This window comes from Cebus imitator, unplaced genomic scaffold, assembly GCF_001604975.1.
Source record: "Cebus imitator isolate Cc_AM_T3 unplaced genomic scaffold, Cebus_imitator-1.0 Scaffold229, whole genome shotgun sequence".
Lineage (NCBI taxonomy): Eukaryota > Metazoa > Chordata > Mammalia > Primates > Cebidae > Cebus > Cebus imitator.
In genome coordinates this window covers 2,716,522-2,743,998 of record NW_016107544.1, presented here as the reverse complement: position 1 = coordinate 2,743,998, position 27,477 = coordinate 2,716,522, and the positions used below count along the sequence as shown (strand labels likewise).

General features: G+C 35.5%; 1 protein-coding gene across 1 annotated transcript in view; it reads left to right on the top strand.

Moving 5' to 3' along the window:
• Window positions 1–27,477, top strand: part of LOC108281672 (ATP-binding cassette sub-family A member 8) — a 90,445-nt gene that overhangs the window by 2,966 nt on the left and 60,002 nt on the right. The window contains 5 exon segments of the mRNA XM_017497357.2: window positions 15,060–15,161; window positions 16,133–16,337; window positions 22,057–22,221; window positions 25,643–25,746; window positions 26,397–26,623. Of these exon segments, the coding sequence (XP_017352846.1) occupies window positions 15,066–15,161; window positions 16,133–16,337; window positions 22,057–22,221; window positions 25,643–25,746; window positions 26,397–26,623 (797 nt within the window). The 5' untranslated portion in view covers window positions 15,060–15,065.

Here is a 27,477-nt window from a genome sequence, read left to right as displayed (position 1 = left end):
ATGAGAGATCATCTCTTAAAATATGGTTATCTATCAGTTTAGATTTCTAAACACAATGCATTGATGAGTTTTTTTATACATTAACCAAATATTTTAAAACTCAGCAAAAGGTTAACAATAAAGAAATAGAAAAAGACATTAGGCAAATATTAACCTATAGTAACCTAGTGTCTTCATGTCATTATCAGAAATAGAAGCATGTTACAGAAACAGAAAATGGACTTAAGATTAAAAAAAAAAAGAAAGAAATAGAAGCAACTTACCATTGAAACATAAAAAAGGGCAATGTTTTATATACCTAACTACCTAGCTTTTAAACTCACATGCTAAAAACTAACAGAGATATAATAAGAAATTGCCAAACCTATTATTGGAGTGGAAATGTTTAATTGAATTCTATTATGAAATGATTGATCTAGTAAATATAACATTAGAAAGGATGCTGAAGATTTGAAGGACACAATTAAGACTTAATAGATATGTACAAAACAGTGTAAATGGCAATTTACAGGTATGTCAAGTGCACACGGAACACTTTCAAATATTAAAATGTGCTGCACCACCAAGGAAGCCTTAGGAAATTTTAAAGAAGCAGTCTCTTACTTAGAAATCATTTCTTTGATCACAATATAATTGTTAGAAATCAAAAATAAAAAGTCACTGAAAACAAAGAAACTTCAATATAACGGAAACTAAAGAGGCAATCCTAAGTAACATATCTATGGTCTAGTGTCACGTTTATGTTACTTAGCAAAAAGGAAACAAACACAAATAATAATATTCAGCAATAAGCATTTGTAGCTGCGGTGTCTGCAGTGATTCTTAAGAGACTGCTGATCTTGAATAGGCTTTATCATACCTCTGGGGGCTGACTAGCTAGCACTCTCAACTGGATGACTGGGATGACTTAGCCTGGTTTCATTCTGCAGTAGGCTAGGCCAGGTCTGCTCTCATAGCAATGGAAGAAACACAAGAAAGCAAGCAGATAACACTCAAGGTCTCGAGAGGCTGAGGCTCAGAACTGCTGTGTCATCACACCTCCCTTCTTCTCTTGGCTCAAGTAATAGCCTGCCTTAATGAGAAATATTCCACAACTACCAGACAAAGGGTGGACACAGGCAGAGGTGGATAATTGGGTCACTTATGCAATCACGCAACTCCAGAGTCCATGTTTTCAGTCACTCTGCTAATATTTGTTCACCATTTCAGCCTAGAAGCCAAAGGGAAAAGCAGCAAAACAAACCCTAAAAAGAGTGTAAATAACACCATAAAAAGAAAGAAGATAAATTAATAAATTAGAAAACATAGTAAACAATCAAAATGATGAAACAGTAACACTGCCATTTTGTTTAAAAGGCCGTTAATAAATTCTAGCAAATAAATACATTCTAGCAAGATTAATGAATAAAATTAAAAAGAAGCTTAAAAATAGAAGGAAAAAATATATCCATATATAATAGGTTTTCAAAAGTATTTTTAGTTATGGATATTTTAAATTCATGCTAATAGATATAAATATAGTTTGAAGTCACATAGCATGATGCCTCCAGCTTTGTTCTTTTTGCTTAGGATTGCCTTGGCTACACAGGCTCTTTTATGGTTCCATATGAAATCTAAAGTTTTTTTTTTCTAATTCTGCAAAGAAAGTCAATAGTAGCTTCATGGGAATAGCATTGAATTTATAAATTACTTTGGGCAGTATGGCCATTTTCACAATTTTGATTCTTCCTATCCATGAGCATGGAATGTTTTTTCCATTTGTTTGTGTCCTCTCTTATTTCTTTGAGCAGTGGTTTGCAGTTCTCCTTGAAGAGGTCCTTGATGTCCCTTGTAAGTTGTATTCCTAGATATTTTATTCTCTTTGCAGCAATTGTGAATGGGAATTCATTCATGATTTAGCTTTTTCCTTCTGTATTGTTGGTGTATAGAAATGCTTGTGATTTTTGCACATTGATTTTGTATCCTGAGACTTTGCTGAAGTTGCTTACCAGGTTAAGAAGTTTTTGGGCTGAGACGATGGGGTTTTCTAAATATAGAATCTTGTCATCTGAAAACAGAGACAATTTGGTTTTCTCTCTTCCTATTTTGTATACCCTTTATTTCTTTCTCCTGCCTGATTGTGCTGGCCAGAACTTCCAACACTATATCGAATAGGAGTGGTGAGAGACGACATTCTTGTCTTGTGCTGGTTTTCAAAGGAAATACTTCCAGCTTTTGCCCATTCAGTATGATATTGGCTATGGCTTTGTCTTAAAGAGCTCTTATTATTTTGAAATATGTTCCATCAATGCCTAGGTTATTGAGAGTTTTTAACAGGACGTGGTGTTGAACTTTATCAAAGGCCTTTTACGCATCTTTTGAAATAATCATGTGTTTTTGTCATTAGTTCTGTTTATGTGATAGATTACATTTATTAATTTGTGTATATTGAACCAGCCTTGCATCCAGGGATGAAACTGACTTGATCGTGGTGGATAAGCTTTTTGATGTGCTGCTGGATTTGGTTTGCTAGTGTTTTATTTAGGATTTTCACATCAATATTAATCAGGGATATTGGCCTGAAGTTTTCTTTTTTTGCTGTGTCTCTGCCAGGTTTTTGGTAGCATGATAATGTTGGCCTGATAATATGAGTTAGGGAAGAGTTCCTCTTTTTTTAGTGTTTTGAATCATTTCAGAAGGAATGGTACCAGATCCTCTTTGTACCCCTGGTAGAATTCAGCTGTAAATCTGTCTGGTCTTGGGCTTTTTTTGATTGGTGGGCTATTAATTACTCCCTTAATTTCAGAAAGTGTTATTGGTCTATTCAGGAAATTTAATTCTTCCTGGTTTAGTCTTAGGAGGGTGTATGTGTCCAGGAATTTATCCATTTCTTCTAGCTTTTCTAGTTTATCACACTACCTGACTTCAAACTATACTATAAGGCTACAGAAAAAAAAAAAACCAGCATGGTACTGGTACCAAAACAGATATATAGACCAACGATAGAGGACAGAGACCTCAGAAATAACACCAAGAATCAACAACCATCTGATCTTTGACAACCCTGACAAAAGCAAGCAATGGGGAAAGGATTCCTTATTTAATAAATGGTGCTGGGAAAACTGGCTAGCCATAGGCAGAAAACTTAAAGTGGATCCCTTCCTTACACATTATACAAAATTTAACTCAAAATCGATTAAAGACTTAAATGTAAAACCCCAAACCATAAAAACCCTAGAAAAAAAACCTAGGCAGTACCATTGAGGAGATAGGCGTTGGCAAAGTCTTCATGACGAAAACACCAAAAGCAATGGCAACAAAAATGAAAATTGACAAATGGGATCTCATACAACTAAAGAGCTTGTTCACAGAAAAAGAAACTATCATCAGACTGAACAGGCAACCTACAGAATAGGAGAAAAATTTTGTAATCTACCCATCTGACAAAGGTCTAACATCCAGAATCTACAAAGAACTTAAATACATTTACAAGAAAAAAACAAACAATCCCATCAGAAAATGGGCAAAAGATATAAACAGGCACTTCTCAAAAGAAGCAAACATATGAAAAACAAACATATAAAAAAACATATGCAGCAAACAAACATGAAAAAAAGCTCATCATCACTGATCACTAGAGAAATGCAAATCAAAACCGCAATGAGATACCATCTCATTCCAGTCAGAATCGTGATTATTAAAAAGTGTGGAAACAATAGATGATGACAAGGCTGTGGAGAAATAGGAAAGCTTTTATACTGTTGGTGGAAGTGTAAATTAGTTCAACCATTGTGGAAGACAGTGTGGCAATTCCTCAAGGATCCAGAATCAGCAATACCATTTGACCCAGCAATCCCATTACTGCATATATATCCAAAGGAATATAAATCATTCTACTATAAAGACACATGCACACATATGTTTATTGCAGCACTATTTACTATAGCAGAGACTTGGAATCAACTAAAATGCCCATTAATGATAGACTGGCTAAAAAAAATGTGGCACATATACGCCATGGAATACTATGCAGCCATAAAAAAGAGAATGAGATCATGTCCTTTGCAGGGACTTTAATGAAGCTGGAAGTCATCACTCTTAGCAAACTAACACAGGAACAGAAAACCAAACACCGCATATTCTCACTGATAAGTGGAAGCAGAACAATGAGAACACATTGACACAGGGAAGGGAACAACACACACTGGGGCCTGTTAAGGATTGGGGACAAGGGAATGGAGAGCATTAGGAGAAATACCTAATGAATGTGGGGCTTAAAACCTAGATGATCGGTTGATAGGTGCAGCAAACCACCATAGTACATGTATACCAATGTAACAAACCTGCACATTCAGCACATGTATCCCAGAACTTAAAGTAAAATAAAAATAAATAAATAAATAATCTAAATTGGATCAAGTTCAAACAGACAACCCTAATAGGCCAGTCTTGTTTAATTAATTGAACCTTTGTTAACAGCAATGATAACCTAGCCTATCCTTATCCCTGAAAGTGAAACCCTGTCTCTGCTAAAAATACAAAAATTAGCCGGGTGTGGTGGTGTGCACCTGTAGTCCCAGCTACTTGGGATGCTGAGACAGGAGAATCACTTCAATCCAGGAGGTGGAGGTTGCAGTGAGCTAAGATCATACCACTGCACTCCAGCCTAGCAACAGAGCGAGACTGTCTCAAAAAAAAAAAAAGAAAAAAGAAAAGAAACAAAAGGCTTATAAGGTTTTATCAGCAAATTTGTTAGCCTTCTAAGATCAGATCATCCATGTGTTACAAACTACCCTGGAGAACTAAAAAAGAGAAAATGCGAGCCATAATAAAGCTAATATAACATTGAGGCTAAAATCAGACAAGCACACTGTATAAACAATTACATTATAGTACACAGTAATTTTTGATTATAAACAATCCCAGGCAAAATATTGGCAAATACAAGTAAGTAGTATTAAAAAACACCTTATGACAAATTATAGTATTTGCTGGAAAATATGAGAGAAAACATCAATCTAATTTACATGTTAGCAGATTATATTAGATATAATCATAATCACAAAAGAATATGAGAAAATATCTACTAAAATACAAAATTCATTAATAAATCAAGACCTTAGGAATGTAGACTAGCAGTTGATGTTTCTTATGCTATAGTAATAATGACCATTTAACAAAAACATGTGAAGAATATCATTTTGAATGATAACAATTATATGTTTTTTCTCCAGTCAGGAAGATAACAAGGATGTCTGCTGTATAAACTTAACTCTTCAGTGTTGCATAATGGTAGCACCTTATGCATTAAGACAAGAAAAAATGTAAGAGATTAAAAGGTTATTTTAAAACATTATTGTTTATATTAGAAAACAGGAAGATTTATTTTTAAAATGTCTTACTAACTTGAGAATTCATTGACGTTTTTAGATAAACGAAGTCAGTGGCATTCCTAAAGATAAGCAATGATGAATGCACATAATTAATCAAAATGCCAGTGACAAGCTCTAAATTTTGTAAATAATTTTGATGAAAGTAATCAATGAAACTTTGGTAGATATATAAAAATGTAAATAACATCATTAGAGGATATGATATAGTTACTGAAAAAATAATGTCTGTGTAGGAGAAAACTCAATACCATAAACATTTTAATTATCTCTGAGTGAATTCATAAATTTAATACAATAGTAATCAGATCTTTATTTATCATGAAACATGACAAAATGTTTCCAATATGCATTTAGAAGAGTATAAGCAGTTAATATAAATTGAACTATAGAATAAATCTAACAAAAATTATTTAATGGCTCAAATACAATACAATACAATTTCTTTTTCTTTTTCTCTTTTTTTGGAGATGGAGTCTTGCTCTGTCACCCAGGCTGGAGTGCAGTGGTGCCATCTCGGCTCACTGCAACCTCAGCCTTCTGGGTTCAAGTGATTCTCCTGCCTCAGACTCCCGAGTAGCTGGGATTGCAGGTGCACGCTACCATGCCTGGCTAATTTTTTTGTATTTGTAGTAGAGATGGGGTTTCACCTTGTTGCCTAGTCTGGTCTCAAACTCCTGAGCTCAGGTGATCTGCCGGCCTCAGCCTCCCAAACTGCTGGGATTACAGGTGTGAGCCACTGTGCGCCTGACCAATACAATATAATTTCTTGTCCACTAAACTAAGACATCAGCTTGTGTTCACAGTTTTTCTTCCATGATAATCTAGGAAACTGAATTCCATCCATCTTTTGGCCCAGCTGTATTCTAAGGCATTTACCTAGCAGAAGGAAAAAAGAAGATATGGAGAGACTCACCTACTTCTTAACATTATGACTTAGAAATGGCACATTATTTCTTCTGCTTATATTCCATTGACTAGAAAGTAATCTTATGTCATTGTGAATGGAGTATAGCTCTGTGCTCAGAAAGAAAAAGTCATACATTTTGATAAAAAGCTAGCAGTGTCTGTCACAAATAGTAAACTCCTAGAATAGCCAAGACAATTTTGAAAAAAAAATAAGATGAAGAACCCGTCCTAGCATTTATGAAGGTTTATTATGAAGTTCTAGCAACTACTAGTAACTAGACTATGTGCAAGAAATATATGAAGAGATTAATTGAAAAATAGAATACTTCAAAGTGCATACACACATAATATATATACATATGCAGACACACACACACACACACACACACACACGCACACACCTGCTATTTGAGAGAGAAGGCATAACAAATGAATACAGAAAGAAGGAACCAGAAAGAAATTCATGTTGGAACAGTTTACTTAACAAACGAAAGAAAAATCTCGTCACCAACAACTTAGATCACTCTCTTAGGTCTTACACAAAAATAAACTCAGATGTATGAAAGAGGTAAATGTGATTAACAAAATACTTGAGATTATTAGATGAAAATGAAGGAATGTATATTTATGACTTATGAAAAGGAAAGTGCTTTCTAAACGGGATGCACATACCAATACACAATCACAAAGGAAAAGTTTGTTTAATTTGGCTACAACAAAACTTGAATACAAAAAAAGAGAATTAGAGATGGACAAAATTAATGAACTAGCAGCAAACAAATATGTGGAACATATAATGAACTACAAACAGGTATGACCAAAAAAAATCAATTAAGTACCAAAAGCTATTTCCAGAAGTCTAAAGCCATTCAACATATAAGAGGATGCCCAAATTCTATGAAAAAGAAGAGAACACAAATTCAAATAATGAGTTACCCTACGCACTCATCAGACTGGCAATATATGTTGGAGAGCCATAAGTTGTTTTTCCTGTGTTCCTGTTCCACCCTCTACTTTCAAAGGCCTTGTGCACCCAAGCCATAAAGGAGACCTCCATTCCCTTTCCCTTACCCCATCCATAGACTGCTATAGCTTTTTGCTCACTGCAATGCTTGAAGTGTGTATAGGAGGAATTCTAGATTTCTTGCTTCAGCCTCAGTATTAGACCATAGATCTGGTCCTTGATGGGGGGCTTCCTCAGCATGATTTTCCCCCTACATACCAGCCAATTCCTACCTTGTATCTGTTGGGAGGTTCTGGACCTGTGAGAGAGCTTCCTCTTCTCTCCTGTGGTGATAAGCTGTCTCTGCTTCGTATCCATGCTAGATCCTTGTTGCAAATCTCAGCTGCAACTTATCCTTGTTTAGGAATTGGGACTGGAAGTTTCTCACCCCACCCACAGTGGCAGAAGGCTGTTGCTTTTTACTAGGTGCAAGGCTTATCATAGAGTGACGTGGTTTCCTTCCTCTCCCACCACGAAATGGCTTTTTGCTTCTACCCATAACTTAGCAGCAGTAGAAGTTTACTTGGAATGGCAGTAAGTGTTGGGGGAAGGGGTGGTTGGTAATTTACAGATTGCCTCCCATTAGCTACTGGTTTTTACTTTAACTCCTCCCCAAGAGGCAACAGCAGGTCTTTTTGTGGGGCTGACAGGGATTCCTGTCCTTCCACCAAGGCTTCTAGATTTCCCCTTTGGAGAAAACATTCTGAGACATGGGTACATTTTGTAGCCTGTGAGCCACTGGAGGTCTCTCAGGTCTTCTGTTTGCATATGTATGTATATATATATATATATATATATATATATATATATATATGTATGTATTTTTTTTCTTTAAGGTCTGGGATACATGCGCTGAATGTGTAGGTTTGTTATATAGGTATACATGTGCCATGGTGGTTTGCTGCACCTATCAACCCATCATCTAGGTTTTAAGGCCCTGCATACATTAGGTATTTATCCTAATGCTCTCCCTCTCCTTTCGCCCAACTCCCCGACAGGCCCCAGTGTATGATGTTCCTCTCCCTATGTCCATGTGTTCTCATTGTTCAACTCCCACTTATGAGTGAGAACATGTAGTGTTTGGCTTTCTGTTCTTCTGTTACTTTGCTGAGGACGATGGTGTCTGGCTTTATCCATGTCCTTGCAAAGGACGTGAACTCATTCTTTTTTATGGCTGCATAGTATTTCATGCTGTATATGTGCCACATTTTCTTTTCTTTTTTTTTTTTGAAGTAGAATTATCTTTATTTATAGAAAACATGATTCTATATGTAAATTTTTTAAAATTGTACTTTGGGCTCTGGGGTACATGTGCACATCCTGCATCCTGCAGGATTGTTGCATAGGTACATACACGCCATGATGGCTTGCTGTCTTCATCCCCCACCCCCATCACCTACATCAGGCATTTTTTCCAGTGTTATCCCTCCCTTCCAACCCCTCACCTAGCCCAGTGAGTGTTGTTCCCTTCCCTGTGCCCAACTGTTTTCATTGTTCATAACTTACCTATAAGTGAAAACCCACAGTGTTTGGTTTTCTGTTCTTGTGTCAGTTTGCTGAGAATGACGGTTTCTAGATTCATCCATGTCTCCACAAAGGATATGAACTCATCATTTTTTATGGCTGCATAGTATTCCATGGTGTATATGTGCCACATTTTCTTTGTCCAGTCTATCATTGATGGGCATGTGGGTTGGTTCCACGTCTTTGCTATTGTAAACAGCTCCACAACGAATATATGTGTGCATGTGTCTTTATAATAGAATGATTTATAATCCTTTGGGTATATACCCAGTAATGGGATTGCTGGGTCAAGTGGAATTTCTATTTCTAGATCCTTGAGGAATTGCCACAGTCTTCCATAATGGTTGAACTAATTTGCGCTCCCACTAACAGTGTAAAAGTGTTCCCTATCTGTTGTCTCCAGATTTTTTAATGATCGCCATTCCAACTGGCATGAAGTCCTTGCCTGTGCCTATGTCCTGAATGGTGTTGCCTAGGTTTTCTTCTAGGGTTTTTATGGTGTTAGTTCTTATGTTTAAATCTCTAATCCATCTGGAGTTAATTTTTGTATAAGGTGTCAGGAAGGGGTCCAGTTTCTGCTTTCTGCACATGGCTAGCCAGTTTTCCCAACACCATTTATTAAACAGGAATCCTTTCCCCATTGCTTGTTTTTGTCAGGTTTGTGAAAGATCGAATGGTTGTAGATGTGTTGCATTGCCTCTGTGGCCTCTGTTCTGTTCCATTGGTCTATATCTCTGTTTTGGTACCAGTACCATGCTGTTTTGATTACTGTAGCCTTGTAGTATAGTTTGAAGTCAGGTAGCATAATGCCTCCAGCTTTGTTCTTTTTGCTTAGGATTGACTTGGCTATTCGGGCTCTCTTTTGGTTCCATATGAAGTTTAAAGTGGTTTTTTCCAGTTTTGTGAAGAAGGTCAGTGGTAGCTTGATGGGGATAGCATTGAATCTATAAATTACTTTGGGCAGTATGGCCATTTTCACAATGTTGATTCTTCCTAATCATGAGCATGGAATATTTTTCTATATATTTGTGAACTCTCTTATTTCCTTGATCAGTGGTTTGTAGTTCTCCTTGAGGAAGTTCTTTACATCCTTTGTTAGTTGTATTCCTAGGTATTTTATTCTCTTCGTAGCAATTGTAAATGGGAGTTTGCTCATGATTTGGCTCTCTGTTTGTCTGTTGTTGGTGTATAGGAATCTTTGTGATTTCTGCACATCGATTTTGTATCCTGAGACTTTGCTGAAGTTGCTTATCAGCTTAAGGAGGTTTTGGGGCTCCAAAAACCTTGGGCTGAGACGATGGGGTCTTCTAAATATACGATCATGTTGTCTGCAAATACATAGGGACAATTTGACTTCTTCTTTTCCTAATTGAATACCCTTTATTTCTTTTTCTTGCCTAATTGCTCTGGCCAGAACTTCCAATACCATATTGAATAGGAATGGTAAGAAAGGGCATCCTTGTCTAGTGCCACTTTTTAAAGGGAATGCTTATAGTTTTTGCCTGTTCAGTATGGTATTGGCTGTCATAAACAGCTTTTATTATTTTGAGATAGGTTCCATTGATACCTAGTTTATTGAGAGTTTTTAGCATAAAGGGCTACTGAATTTTGTCAAAGGCTTTCTGTGCATCTATTGAGATCATCATGTGGTTTTTGTCTTTGGTTCTGTTTATGTGGTGGATTATGTTCATAGACTTGCATATGTTGAACCTCCCTTGCATCTCTGGGATGAAGCCTACTTGATTGTGGTGGATAAGCTTTTTGATGTGCTGTTGGATTCAGTTTGCCAGTATTTTATTGAAGATTTTTGCATCAATGTTCATCATGGATATTGGCCTGTAGTTTTCTTTTTCAGTTGTGTTACTGCCAGGTTTTGGTATCAGAATGGTGTTGGCCTCATTGAAAGAGTTAGAGGGGATTCCTTCTTTTTTGTATTGTTTGGAATAGTTTCAACATGAATGGTACCAGCTCCTCTTTATATATCTGGTAGAATTCAGCTGTGAACCCACCTGGACCTGGACCTTTTTTGGTTGGTAAGCTATTACTTGCTGCCTCAACTTCAGACCTTGTTATTGGTTTATTCAGGGTTTCAACTTCTTCCTGGCTCAGTCTTGGGAGTGTGCAAGTATCCAGGAACTTGATTTATCTATTTCTTCCAGATTTACTGGTTTGTGTGCATAGAGCTGTTTGTAGTCATTTCTGATGGTAGTTTGTACTTCTAAGGAATTGGTGGTAATCTCCCCTTTATCATTTTTTGTTGCATCTATTTGATTCTTCTCTCTTTTCTTTTTTATTAGTCTGGCTAGTGGTCTGTATATTTTGTTGATCTTTTCAAAAAATCAGCTCCTGGATTTATGTTTTTTTTTTGAAGGGTTTTTTGTGTCTCTTTCTCCTTCAGTTCTGCTCTGATCTTAGTTATTTCTTTCTTCTGCTTGCTTTTGAGTTTTTTTTTTTTTTTTTTTTTTTTTTTTTNTTTTTATCTTGCTTCTCTAGCTCTTTCAATTTTGATGATAGGGTGTTGTTGATTTTATATCTTTCCTTATTTCTCATGTGGGCATTTATTGCTATAAATTTCCTTCTAGACATTGCTTTAAATGTGTCCCATAGATTCTGGTACGTTATGTCTTCATTCTGGTTGCTTTTGAATAACATTTTTATTTCTGCCTTCATTTCATTGTTTATCGCTTATCATTCAGGAGCAAATTGTTCAGTTTCCATCGATTGTGCAGTTTTGTGCTTTTTATAATCCTGAGTTCTAATTTGATTCTGCTGTGATCTGATAGGCTGTTTGTTATGATTTCCATTCTTTTGCATTTGCTGAGGAGTGATTTACTTCCAATTATGTGGTCAATTTTAGAGTTAGTGCAATGTGGTGCTGAGAAGAATGTGTATTCTGTGGATTTGGGGTGGAGTGTTCTGTAAATGTCTATTAGGTCCTCTTGGTCCAGATCTGTATTCAAGTCCTGGATATTCTTGTTGACTTTCTGTCTCATTTATCTATCCAATATTGTCAGTGGAGTGTTAAAGTCTCCCACTATTATTGTGTGTGAGCCTAAGTCTCTTTATAGGTCGTTAAGAACTTGCTTTATGTATCTGGATGCTCCTGCATTGGGTGCATATATATTTAGGATAGTTAGCTCTTCTCGTTGCATTGATCCTTTTACCTTTATGTAATACCCTTCTTTGTATCTTTTGATCTTTGTTGGTTTAACGTCTGTTTTATCAGAGACCAGGATTGCTACCCCTGCTTTTTTTTTTTTATCTCCATTTACTGGGTAAATCTTCTTCCATCCCTTTATTTTGAGTCTGTATGAGTCTTTGCACATGAGATGGGTCTCCTGAATACAGCACACTGATGAGTCTTGACTTTTTATCCAGTTTGCCAGTCTGTGTCTTTCGACTGGGGCATTTAGGCCATTTACATTCAACGTTAATATTGTTATGTTTGAATTTGATCCTGCTATTGTGTTACTAGCTGGTTGTTTTGCCCATTAGTAGACACAGTTTCTTCATTGAGTCACTGTTCTTTACCGTTTGGTATATTTTTGGAGTGGCTGGTACTGGTTGTTCCTTTCCATGTTTGGTACTTCCTTCAGGAGCTCTTGTAAGGCAGGTCTTGTGGCGACGAAATCTCTCAGCAATTGCTTTTCTGCAAAGGATTTTATTTCTCCTTCTCCTATGAAGTTTACTTTGGCTGGATATGAAATTCTGGGTTGAAAGTTCTTTTCTTTAAGGATGTTGAATATTGGCCGCCACTCTGTTCCAGCTTGTAGGGTTTCTCCTGAGAGATCCGCTGTGAGTCTGATGGTCTTTTCTTTGTGGGTGACTTGACCTTTTACTCTGGCTGCTGTTAGGACTTTTTTCCTTCATTTCAACCCTGGTGAATCTGATGATTATGTGCCTTGGGGTTGCTCTTCTTGAGGAGTATCTTTGTGATGTTCTCTGTATTTCCTGGATTTGAATGTTGGCCTGCCTTTTTAGGTTGGGGAAGTTCTTTTGGATAATATCCTGAAGAGGGTTTTCCAACTTGGATTGATTCTCCCTATCACATTCAGGTATGCCGATCAAGAGTAGATTAGGTATTTTCACATAATCCCATAGTTCTTGGAGGCTTTGTTGGTTTCTTTTCACTCTTTTTTCTCTTCTGCTTGATCAATTCAGCTGTTGAAACTTGTGTATGCCTCATGAAGTTCTCATGCTTTGTTTTTCAGCTCCATCAAGGCATTTATGTTCTTCTGTAAACTGGTTATTCTAGTTAGCATTTCGTTTAACCTTTTTTCAAGGTTCTTAGTTTCTTTGCATTGGGTTAGAACATGGTCTTTGACTCAGAGAAGTTTGTTATTACCCACCTATATCCAGTCTATCACTGATGGGCATTTAGATTGGTTCCAAGTCTTTGCTATTGTAAATTTTTTTATTAATACGAGGTGAAACCTATTAAAAAAAAGAATTGACAAATAATTGCTGGCTTCCCAGTAATTGTAAAGAAAAATGCAAGCTGTGGGTACCAGGACTAGTGTCCACACTCAGCTATTAAAATTTTAACATTTCAGCTGCTTTCCTCCCACCTGTTTTTATAGTAGCCATGTCTTTCTGTAATACTCTACCAATTCTGAAACTGTTCATGGGTCCCATTTATCCCTGAAGAAGGCTTTTACCCTTTGGACTTTAGTTTACCTATTTATCTGTGATCTCAGCTCTTAGGTGGGCTCAAGAAAAGTTATAATTTTATAGATTATGTGACTTTCATTATTAGGAAAGAAGCAATATTCTCTTGAGAATTTATGCATTGTAAGTGAAAGAAAAATCTAGGAAATCTTATAGAAAATGGCAGTATCATTATAGATGAAAATGTGGGAAAGATATATTTTGAAATACTTCATATCATAGTACAAATTGCTACAAATGATTTTAAAAATATATATATATATACACATACACGAAGATTATATATATGCAAATATGTGTGTATTTTTCCTGATAACTCTGCATAATAAACATAAATAAATTCTTAAAGATGAAAACAAGAAATAAATGTCATTTTAAAATGACATTTGATTCAATTGACATTTTTAAATGGCAATGTAAAATCTCTTTACAGCCTTCCAGGCCAAACTATGGTGACCCTATCTTAAGATTTTAATTTTTCAAAGAAAGAAAGTGAAAAGTACGATTTATTTCACTAGGGAAAGAAAATTTCCTTTCCTCCCACAACCTAGTAAAAAGTGCAATTATTTCTGCTAGAAAGAGCAAAGATCCCATTATATTGTCTTAAGTGATCAATTCCTAAAACAGATTATTTATTCAGGTTCTTAAGCTAAATATTGTAGAGACATTAGGTTGAGTGTACAAGGATGTATTTGTTGAAATTAAGAGTGGTGTATGTGTAGGTGTTGATATGGGTGGAATCCAGGGACAGAAACTAACAGTAATTAAACAAAGTAAGTTTAATATACAGAACTAATAAATGATGACAGGAGAATAACTATAAAGATGGACTGAGCTCAAGAGGGCTTCCTAGGGTTGAGGGAGAATATCCAAGGAAGAATAAACATGAGGAGATAAGGTATTGACAATTGGATAAGGGATGGTTGAAGCCCACTGAATGGCAGAGAAGCCTGAATGGCAAGCTGTGGACACCAGGACTGGAGTGCACTGCTTTTGCAACAGGACAGCTAAAGGAAACAAGCTTTGAGGAAAGGACTGTAGCTATCTGGGGCTCCCAGACATACTATGCTACCCAAGTCCAAAGCTAGAGGAAGCACACAGTGAATCCTGCATACTGTAGGTACTTTGCATTGGAGAAAATAATTTATTCAGTGGGGAAAAATACATTCTATAGAAACCTGGAAAATGGGCTATTCTGATACCTGGATGGCATCAGATGCCTGCAGTGTCTCTACTACTCTCTCTATTGGAAGAGCATAACATCATGCCAGCTGGCAAAGGAAAGTACTTAAAGGAGTCAGATCCATTTTTATAGAGCAGGCTATGCAGAGCGAATTTAGGTCTGAGTCACAGTAAATTGATAACTGGCACAGTGCATCATAAATAAATGATGGAACTGAGTCTGTAAGTGGGGAAAGGAAGGAGAACATGGGAGTAATACAATACTGGCTTGGGAACACCCTGACTCTTTGCAATCATTTGGAACATTGGAGTATTAGGCTACACTTTTTTTTGTTGTTTGCAGGATATTTCTTCTTATTAAAAACTTCATATTAATTGTATCTTCTTTCTTTTTTATTAAACAGGACAAGATGAGAAAGAGAGAGATCAGTGTGTGTCAACAAACTGGGGCCTTATTATGCAAGAACTTGCTTAAAAAATGGAGAATGAAAAGAGAGTCCTTACTGGTATGACTCAGTATCTATATTATTCTGTGTTTATGGTAGGAAAATATATGTTGCCTGGGAGGTATCTATGCCATGTGTATCTCCCCTGACACATACACCAAAAACACTAAAATACAGTACCTTTATATAACAGAAAACGCTATTCTTCAGGCCATGAATCTGTTAGAAGACATTTCTATTGACATGGGCTCACAAGTTGAGGTCTGAAAGCACTGAATCTGGTTAGCATTTAACACATCAAAACATGTTTTAAAAGCCAATAGTCAGATTTGTTACTAGTGTCCCCACTCATGGAGACTAGGGTTAAGATACTGACATTCCAAAGATACAGTAAACAAACCAACCCACCACAATGGGTAACTGGCTTTTTCTCTGTGGGATCTCTTTCTCTTCTTAAGAAATCGGTTTTCTTCAAAAATAGAACAGCTGAAATTGTATTAAGTTCCAAGAAGAAAATTGGCATAATCTTATAATCTTACCATATAAAAAATCTTGATTAAACTTTGGTATATTTTAAAAATCAGATAGATATAGCTAGATAGCATTTTTAACTAAATTGGAATTCCACTATGTATACACTGTGAAGTTTTTTTCCCCTAAGACAATGCATTTCAGAAATGAAGTGATTTCTTATTGAGAGTTTGCATGTGATCAGGATTTATAACTAATTAAGATAGTGTACCTCAGACACTATCTTATTATTAGAATGATCAGAATGCCCTTACAAACTGGCATACTGTTGAGTTTGTAATTCTAGAATCTTGGCATGTAACCGGTATATTATTACTAAGCTAGCAATGCCTTGAAACTGTCTCTTACAACACAGACTTTCAGCAGACTTTAAACAGTTTATAATATGGATTATATTAAAACTAGAAAAGTAAAAAAAGAGACAAACTTTATGACAAAATGATTGTGAATGACTAATTTTAAATCAGATTTTTCTTTATCCTTTCTCCTGTATTATATAGGAATGGATGAATGCATTGGTCTTACTGCTTTGTTTGTACACTTATCCTCATGGTCATAAAGTAAATGATTTTTCTTCACTGCTTACCAATGACCTGGGACGGCTAGATGCATTTAATGAATCTGGATTTTCTGTTGCCTACACGCCTGTCACCAAAACAACCCAACAGATAATGAATAAAGTAGCCTCTGCTTCCTTCCTGGCAGGTGAGATTTCTAGCTACTTAAGAGAAATGTCTGGTGTGAATATTTGGTTTATTTGACTGCAGATTTATCCATTTAATTTGTCTTTCAGTTTGATAAATCTTAATTGTCAAACTTTCTGGAGTATATGAATTAGGAATATATGTTCCCTTTACTGGAAGTAAGACACCACCACTCAGTATCTAAGTTAAAACTAAACGTATTACTTGCCAAACAAGGGTTTGCCATTTGGAGTACACAGTCTCTCAACAAGAAATGTGTTTGATCTGGTACAGGATTTGAAGAAGCATGGAATATGCAGACTGGTGCACATTTAGAGCAGCAGTGTTTAGGGATGTGTTGACATGTGACTCTGAAAGCATTGTTACCAAAATGAAATCGTTGCTATAGTGTTTTCTTGTTCTTATAGGCAAAGAGCAACCAGTCTTTTCCTTTCTTAAATTTGATTATAGGAATTTCAACCTTACCTTTTAACACCAAAAACATGTCCTTGATGTATTTGGATATTCCTTTGAATATTCTGTATTTCGGATTTTCATCCTCTGGCATTAAGGTACTGAACGAGTTAAGGTTAAGTACTTAGGTCAAGTTAAGGTTAAGGCTACTTAATGATTACCCTAAAGCTGAAGGGTCAAGATCATTTTTGTAACAATCATTTTTGTAATGATGTTCTGAAATTAGAGGAGATGCAACCTGGTACAAAGGCAAGAGAACTAGACTTAGAGTCAGGACATTTGATTAAAAGTAGTTCTGAGAGTCCACCCAGAACTGCTGTAATGTATATGTGCCTGGAGTACATTTTGAAATCATCAGCTTCTCATAGCCTTATTATTAGCATATGCAAAATAAGATTAACAATTTATGCAACAATAAATTCTTACAGTTCGAAGAATATAAGACCTTGTGTTTGATAGATCGATAGGGTGACTAGTTAACAATAATCTATAAAAAATACTATATTTTTCTTTTTTTTTTTTTTTTTTTTTTTTTTTTTTTTTTTTTTTTTTTNGATCTCGGCTCACCGCAACCTCCGCCTCCTGGGTTCAGGCAATTCTCCTGCCTCAGCCTCCTGAGTAGCTGGGATTACAGGCACGCACCACCATGCCCAGCTAATTTTTTGTAGTTTTTTTAGTGGAGACGGGGTTTCACCATGTTGGCCAGGATGGTCTCGATCTCTTGACCTCGTGATCCACCCGTCTCGGCCTCCCAAAGTGCTGGGATTACAGGCTTGAGCCACCGCGCCCGGCAAAAAATACTATATTTTTCATAAACATTTCAGTTGAGAGTAAAAGAACCAACTCAATCTATCTCTTTTTTTAGTATACTTTAAGTTCTGGGGTACATGTGCAGAACATGCAGGTTTGTTACATAGGTATACATGTGCCATGGTGGTTTGCTGCATCCATCACCCCTGTTATCTACATTAGGTATTTTTCCTAATGCCATCCCTCCCCAACCTCCCCACCCCCTGCTATATCTCCCCTAGTCCCCCACCCCCCAACAGGCCATGGTGTATGATGTTCCCCTCCCTGTGTCCATGTGTTCTCATTGTTCAATACCCACTTATGAGTAAGAACATGTGGTATTTGGTTTTCTGTTCTTGTGTCAGTTTACTGAGAATGATGGTTTCCAGCTTCATCCATGTCCCTGCAAAAGACATGAACTCATCCTTTCTTATGGCTGCATAGTATTTCATGGTATATATGTGCCACATTTTCTTTATCCAGTCTATCATTGATGGGCATTTGGGTCAGTTCCAAGTCTTTGCTACTGTGAACACTGCCAAGATAAACATACATGTGCATGTGTCTTTATAATAGAATGATTTATAATCCTTTGGATATATACTCAGTAATGGGATTATTGAGTCAAATGGTATTTCTGTTTCTAGATCCTTGAGGAATTGCCAGACTCTCTTTCACAATAGTTCAACTAATTTACATTCCCACCAACATTGTAAAAGCATTCCTATTTCTCTACATCCTCTCCAGCATCTGTTGTCTCCTGATTTTTTAATGATTGCCATTCTAACTGGCATGAGTGGTATCTCAATGTGGTTCTGATTTGCATTTCTCTAATGACCAGTGATGATGAGCTTTTTTTTTTTTTTCATATGCTTGTTGGCTGCATAAATGTCTTCTTTTGCAAAGTGTATGTTCATATCCTTTGCCCACTTTTTGATGGGGTTGTTTGTTTTTTCTTGTAAATTTGTTTAAGTTCTTTGTAAATTATAGATATTAGCCCTTTTTCAGATGGATAGATTGCAAAAAAATTTTTTCATTCTGTTGGTTGCCAGTTCCCTCTAATGATAGTTTCTTTCGCTGTGCAGAGCTCTGGAGTTTAATTAGATCCCATTTGTCTATTTTGGCTTTGGTTGCCATGGCTTTTAAGAAAAAGAATCCTTCATCTAGCTTAAAGAAGCAGAGTATTAATGCAAGGCAGAATAGAGGTTTATCATTAACAGAGGAGGAACTATGTCTCTGTCCCTTAGATCTGTAGCTTTGTTTGCTGGCTTCATTCACAGATTGGTTCTCCCAGGGGCAGAGTTGGTGTGAAGACTCTCCAGATTTAAGCCCTACCAGATTAGCAACTCCAGTGAAAAGATTGCAGATCATTCCTGATAGTTCACAATAACTTCAAGGATTATATCAATGGGAACAAATAGGTGACTTTGGGTTAGTGTTGATCTTGGTTCACCAAGAACTAATCTCTTTGGATAGGGGGATGGAGTATTTTCATTGGCCACTTGAGTTTCCAGGTCATGAACTACATCCAAACCCACAGGATATGTGAGTGGAGGAAGGGAAGTAGCCCAAATGGATCATAGTGTGTTTTACTAGAAGAAGAACTGGATGTCAACAGATAAAAACAACATATGTCTTTTACAACTATAAGTGCATACTTCAAAGGGAAATCTCTGGTGACTGCCTTGTCACTTGTTCATAGGCTTGGCCTAGGGCTAGGATAAAGACTAAAATTAGTGCTATAATGGGTATAAGATTTAAGTTGTTTGAGATGCTCAAGGTAATAGTAACAGGAGGATGATTTCTAGATCAGCTAGTAAAAATGTAATAACTACTAAGAATTTTGTAAAGAATGGCATATAGGTGTATCCTATTAGATCAGACCCACATTCATATGGACATAATTTTTTCTGTATAAATACTTAGTTGTTGTAATCACAATAACTACAAAAAAATAATGCTAGCAACGCATTCATTAATAAAGTTAATAGGAGGTTAATTATTCTGTTTTTTACTATACCCAGCCTAACTAATTGAAAGTCAACTGTGCTAATACTAAAAGAAGATTCTCATTGACACATAGGGATAGAAGTACAGGAACAGTCAGACTATATTTACAGAATGTCAGTATTGGGCAGCAGCTTCAAGTCAGAAATGATGGTTGGATGTAAAGTGAGATTTTATTTGATGAGTTGAATTATTATGAGTTGAGTTATAATTTTAAAGTGACTTCAGCCGGGCGCGGTGGCTCAAGCCTGTAATCTCAGCACTTTGGGAGGCCGAGGCGGGTGGATCACGAGGTCAAGAGATCGAGACCATCCTGGTCAACATGGTGAAACCCCATCTCTACTAAAAATACAAAAAATTAGCTGGGCATGGTGACGCGTGCCTATAATCCCAGCTACTCAGGAGGCTGAGGCAGGAGAATTGCCTGAACCCAGGAGGCGGAGGTTGCGGTGAGCCGAGATCGCGCCATTGCACTCCAGCCTGGGTAACAAGAGCGAAACTCCATCCCCCCCTAAAAAAAAAAAAAAAAGTGACTTCGAGCTTGTACAACTGTGTGAGTATCCTAAAAACCATGAAAACAATTATAAGTTCCTCAAAGAGGTTTCCTTTGCCCATCAGATCTAATGGAGAGTTAGAATCTTAAACTTGATTCAATAAGTGATATGGTACCAACACAGTTTTAAATCAGGGAATTGGCATAATGAAAATGGCATTTTTTGAAGATTCATCTAGAAGAGGTGACAGGATTGATTTAAAGATGCTAAAGAAAAATATCAAGGAGGTTGAGAGACCAGATCCAATAATAGATTTGGAAGATTTAAACAAGGCTTCTTAAAATGAAAGACTCATGCCTTATTTACTCCTAATATTACCAATAATTTTCTGTTTGTATTTATCACTGTATTAGTTTTCTAGGAATGCCATAACAAAGTACCACCCACTGGGTGGCTCAAACAACTGTGTGAGTATCCTAAAAACCATGAAATTATTAAAAGGGTGAATTTTATGGTATGTGAATTATATCTCAATTTTTAAAAGAATATAAAAATATGACTTACAAGGTACTGGTTACTCATTTTAAGCAACATAATTTCCACCAAGGACGTTCTTCTAAGGAGAGCCTATGCATCTTGCTCCAACCAGTCACTGAAAGTCTGCATAACCTCTTTTTTTCCTTTCTTTGTCAACTTCTGTCCAAATTCCACTCCAGCCTAAGTAATCATTGATTTTATGCCTGGATCCTGACCCCTTCACTGGATTTAGTATCCAGTAATCCAGTTCAAGCACTTGCTATATGGAACCTCTCTGGCCACAGTTTCCAGAGCATGTCAGACTTTTCCTTCCTGTGAGCCATCCAAAGTTTACTTTCCAATGGCACCTCACCAACCATCACACCATTAGTTCCCCCTGGATTTTAATGTCTACACTCTGCATCTTACCTACCAACACTGAATCCATTTCTGATTCAGGGTGATCGCATGATATAGACTATCACCTAAGGTCCAGCCCTGAGATGTGTCTGTGCTTGCTCTCTGTTTCACAAATGTCCATGACAAGTCCCAATGTCAGAAACTTGTGCTTCTCAACATTACTTCATTCAAAACCACATGCTATTATAATAAATATTCATTAAATGCTGCAATATGCTATATTTTTACAAAAGCTGTATTCTGTAAAAAGAGAATATTTTATAATGATAGTATTCTATATTCTGTTATCTATTGATATTCTATAATAATAATAGTTATTAAGTTTATTTTACATACATAGAAATTGAGTAACAAAGGTTAAGTAATTTGCTCATGATGACACAAGTTTGACAATAAAATTAATTCTATCAAAATGCATGCTGCCTGCTCCCTCTCCATTCATCTCAACACTTCCACCCTAATCCAGAACTTTTCTTATTTTTTGTCTAATTTTTTAGTATTAATAAAATACCCATGTGGCCTTGGATACAATATCTACAAAGAAGAGGGATTCTTTCAGTGATGTCAACATAATTTCTTAACATGTTTTTAAATTTATCACTTTTTTAAGCTTATTAACCATACCGTCAGGCTTGTTAAAGAAAAACAAATTTGTATAGGTATGTCCACCTGATACAAAACAGTGCCTAATTGCAATTTAAATATCTATCTGTCTATATTTACCATTTCAGAATTTTAGGAATGTTAATTATTTTTGAACAGTTTGATTGGTATAGCATGACATTGTATGTGATTGAAATTGGTTCAGTAATCACAACATACGAAAATAAAATAACTAATTTTCATGTGTTCTGATTGTATCTGGATGGAACTTTAGAAATTTCTCTCCCACCCAACTTTTTTGTCTACCCTTCTGAAAGTTAATACTTGATTGTGTTTTACTTCCATAGAAAACTTCAGTAAAAGCAATTCAACATGACATCCTGAAGCTGTGTCTCCTAGTAATTTCCTAACAATTATATTCTCTTCTTGTAACAAAAGGTAAAATGGTCTTGGGAATGCCAGATGAAGAAAGTATTAAAGAATTCACAGCAAATCATTCTGAAGATATAGTAAGAGTCATCTTTACCAATACATACTCATATCATTTGAAGTTCTTGCTAGGACACAGAACGCCGAGCAAGAAGGAACACAAGGACCATACAGGTAATTTCCTGGCTCTAAAATTTCACTATTCTTTATTTCAATTATGTCATAAGCCGTATGTGGGAATAGAGGTTAGTATGCCAAATTAGAGCATCACTATCTGTCATAATGTCCTTCAACATAAAAAAAAGTATATTCATTTTTGGGCATAAGAACATATTGATAAATGGTCATTATATATGGTTATATACATACAATAAATGGTACTGGGAAAATTAAATTGTCTAATGCAGAAGAATAGAACTGGACCCGTATCTTTCACCACATACAAAAATTAACTCAAGATGCATTAAAACCTAAACATAGGACCTGAACCTATAAAAATTCAGAAAACAAAAACTAGGAATAACCTCTTCTGGACATTGGGCTAGGCAAAGAATTTATAACTAAGTCGTCAAAAGCAAGTACAATAATAACAAAAATAGACAAGTGAGGCTTAATTAAATAAAAAAAACTTCTCACAGCAAAAGTAATAATCAACAGAGTAAACAGAAGGCCTACAGATGGAAAATAATTTGCAAACTATACATTCAAGAAACAATTCAAAGAACAAATAACCCATTTGCCTATTTTTCAATGGGGCTATTTGAGTTGCTTGAGTTCTTTTTTCAAAAGAAAGCACATAGTGGCTAACCAATGTAAGAACAAACCTTAACATCACTAATTATCAGAAAATACAAATTAAAACCGGGAGATACCATGTTGCACTAGTCAGAATGGCAATTATTAAAAAGTCTTAAAGAAACAGATGTTGGCAAGGATGCAAAGAAAATATAACACTTATGCATCATTGGTAGAAGTGTAAATTAGTACAACCTTTATGGACAACAATATGGAGATTTCCCAAAGAAATAAAAACAAAACTACCATTTCATCCTGGAACTTCACTACTGGTTATCCATCCAAAGGAAAAAAAATCATTAGATTTAAAAAAGATACCTGCACTTATATGTTTATTTCAGCACCATTCACAAAAGCAAAGATAGAGAATTAACATAAATGTTCATCAACAGAGGGTTAAAGAAAATATTATTTATGTACATATATATATATATATATATATTAATACTACCCAGCCATAAATTAAAATATTGATAAATTTGACTAAATATAAATTAAGAACTTCCCTTTATCAAAAGACACCAGAGAGTTAGTGAAAAATAAAGGCAAAAATTATGATAAAGTGACTGGGCATGGTGGCTCACACCTGTAATCCTAGCACTTTGGGAGGCCAAGGCAGGCAGATTGCCTGAGCTCAGGAGTTTGAGACCAGCCTGGGCAACATGGTGAAACATTTTTTTACTAAAATACCAAAAAACAACAAAAAAACCAAAAGTTAGCCGAGTGTAGAGACCTGTGTGCCTGTAGTCCCAGTTGCTCAGGAGGCTGAGGCAGGAAAATCACTTGAACCTGGGTGGCAGAGGTTGCAGTGAGCCAAGACCGTGCCACTAAACTCCAGTCTGGGCAACAGAGCAAAACTCCATCTCCAAAAAAATTAAAAAGGTGATAAAGTGTTTATAACCAAAAAAACAAAACAAAACAAAACTAAACTAACAAAAAATGAATTCTAAAATATGTAAATATTTACTTGGAATAAATAGGAAAAAGATCAAAAATAGGAAAATAATAAAAAGACATTATTAATAGGAATTTCATAAAATAGCACAGATCAAGAATAAGCACTTGGAGTGGTGCTTTTCTGCATTAGCAACCAGGAAAATGCATGTCGAAACCACATGTTGTATCATTTCACATTTATAAGATTTGCAAAAATTAGCAAAAAAACAATTCAAAATATTAACAAGGATATGTAGCAAAGAGAACACTTATCCAACTTTACATAATTTTTAAATTCCACAAAAGCTGACAAATTTTATTTTAAAGTTGATGTGCACATAACCTACAACTCATCATCATAGAAATCTTGTTACTGAAACTCTCGTACCTGTATTAAAGACTTGCAGCCTATTCTCCTCTTCTTCCTGAGGACATAGAATATTTTTTGCAGCCATAATAAGACAACTAAACCTCGGGGATTTGAGTTCTTCACCTTTTCTCACCTGCTTCTGCAAACTAAGGAATCATGTATAATACAGACAGTGCAACTAACAGTTGGAGGAAATGCCTTCCAACTTGGGATCCTAAATTTGTTGTGAGTAGAGTACCTCAACCCTCCTACCAAAGACCTATGTGGAATTTGTAACCTGAGTGAGAAATAAACTTTTGCTGTGATAAATCACTGAGATTTAGGGGTTATTACTGTAACATATAAGAGACTATCCTGACCAAGATAGATATATTTACAAGATATATATACATATTTTTATAGCAGAAGATTTTTTTTCCAGTAATAGCAAAAAGAAGAAAGGAACTAACCCAATTATCATCAACAGAAGAATGGATACATATATTGATTTACATTCCTGCAATGGGATTCTATAACCACAAACAGGAAAAATTAAATGTGGATATTTATACACATGTCAAAATTATAATATGGAGCAAATGAGCAAAGTTTATAATGATAAGCATAACAAGCTATATGGAATTAGTAGAGTTTAATTTTTTTATATTACATATATAGTTTAGAGATATGTAGTGGCATATATGTAAATAGAACATTCAGGAAAGCAGTTAGCTAGCTAGAAACTTGGTGCTAGTGGAAGTGTACAGGGGATTCTGACTGTATTTAAAATGATGTATTTATTTTGCAAATTTGTAGTGGGTCCATTTGTGTTTATTATATTTTTATATCATTTGTATATCTGAAATATTTCAAGATGATTTTTAAAATACTTAACACTTTTCATGTAACATGCATTTAATTCCTCTACTCAATTTTAATTCATCTTATTGAAGAATATCTTTTCAATATAGTTTAATATTAAATGTGCTGGTAGGCCTTTTTTAATAAATCTTTTTCTTCAAAAGATATTCTGATTGGCATGATTTAAGCACAGTAAGTAATCTTATTTGAACTTCTATTTGCCTATTATGCCTGTCTTATATTCAGTGTTAGAAAAAGCTTTAGTTCAGTGTTTCTCAATCCATGTTAGGCTCTGTGAACTTTTGAAAAACATAAAAATGTATTGTTTTCACAAGACAAATTACAAAAGAAAAGACATCAATAAAATTCTTGATCAGCAGAAAAGCACAGGACATGATATGGGAAAGCTTAGAGTGTTGTAACTTAATGTACAACATTTCCTAGGAGTGTTCTGCCTCATGAGTCTGCCTGATTCATTTTGAGAATCATTATTATAACTTATGTTTTTATAAGCTTTGAGTCAAAATAAGAGCATTTGGAATTTGGAGCCATTGTAAATAAAGTTCACTGTTTGCTATAATCAGTATTGAAATAATATTTCAATAATATAGATAGCGATGTAATGATATTTACGGTTTCTTTTTTTCCACAAAGCTCATTGTTATAGAGCATATGAAGGTGTTTACTGTGCAGTTTCAGAATTCTGGGAAGAAGGTTTTGTGGTTCTTCAAGCTACCATTAATGCCGCTATTATAGAAGTGAGTACAAACTGTTCAATGCAAACTAATGTTTAATGCAAGTTAATAATATTAGAGGCATCAAAAGTTTCATGAAAGAAAATTTAAGTGGGTAGCCTTGTTATTTTATTTACTCACTCTGAAGTTTACTGAAGTTGCTATATACCATGGAATGTAGATACAAACAGAAGAAAAAGTATCTCATTCATGGACTCATCTTTGTTGGGAAGCCAGGCAAACAAAAAATTTATTAGAACAGAAGTAGACTATTACAGAACTATAAATCAGGTCCTCATAAGTAAATGAGGATTCTCAGCCTTAGAATGCCATGGAAGAATTCCTAATTGAAATAACATTTCAGCTTGAAGCTTGAGGTGAAGGGTGGCTTACTGAATATATAAATTCAGAAAAGGCATGCCAAGCAAATCATAAAGTAATGTTAGGCAGGGAGATATTGAAACACATAGTAAATCAGAGAATGGTGAGTAACTCAAGAATGCCCGGACTCCAGGTTCTCAGTAGGTCAATGGCAGGACATAGAAGTGGAAATTTAGGTTAGTATCAGATCCCAATAGGCCAATTATACATTCACAGGAAAACAGATGGTTAAAAGAAAACAGAAAATGCTATTCATTAAGATACAAATTTTGTTTATTAATGCTTTTCTTCAGATTGCAGCAAATCACTCAGTGATGGAAGAGCTGATGTCAGTTACTGGAAAAATTATGAAGATACATTCCTTCATTAGCCAATCAGGAATTGTAACTGATTTATTTCTTTTTGCCTGCATTATTTCCTTTTCTCCATTCATTTACTATGCATCTGTTAATGTTGCAAGGGAGAGGAAAAGAATGAAGGGCTTGATGACAATGATGGGTCTTCGGGATTCAGCATTCTGGTGAGTCAAACCCAGCACAAAAAAGTAAAAATATTTATTTAAAATATTCTCCAATACATATTAATTGCTGTGTGTGAGTTATTATGTTGGTTTTGCAGCTGTTTTTTTAATTTTAAAATTATTATTGCATTATAGTTTTCAAATAATATTGTAAAACAAAAGAAAACAAATTGAGGAAAGGAAAGTGAATTATTCTGACATAAAAGAAATGGGATTAAAAAAACATTCTTTCTTAACAAAAACAACAAGTGGAATTAAAGGCAAGTATGTAGACTTTTCAGTGAACACATCCAGAGAAAAGTGACAACAGTTTTTGGAAAAAAAGTGACATGACAGAATTACACGTAAGGAAGGATTTCTTATGTCCAAGGAAACTTGAGATGGTCCTGAACGTGGACAGACTCCAGAGAGGAGAGAAGGTTCTGAGATTGACTGAGGGCCTACCCTGTGTTAAGACAGTGCCCTACATATCCATCGTCTTATTGAGCCCTCAGTGTAGTATAATTCCTGGTGTCCAGAAACATAAAGGAATAATAGAATGGTTACAGAGGCTGCCCAAGGTTACAGAGCAAGAATACAGCAGATAAAATGTTCAGTCCAAAATCTACCCAATTTTTCCTGTCCCTCCACCCCCAGAACAATGTGCATATGTGTGTGAATGTATTTCTGAAATCAATTTTAGGAAAAACAATTCCTAATTCCTAAAGAATGTTTCTAATTCCTAAAGAATTCCATCCAAAACTTTTACTTGTATTTATGTACTTAGAACACCCAAAAAATACCTGTTGAAAGAGAGAATGAATGGATGAATAAGCGAATGAAAAAATTATGTTAGAATCCATTTCAGGTCTTCC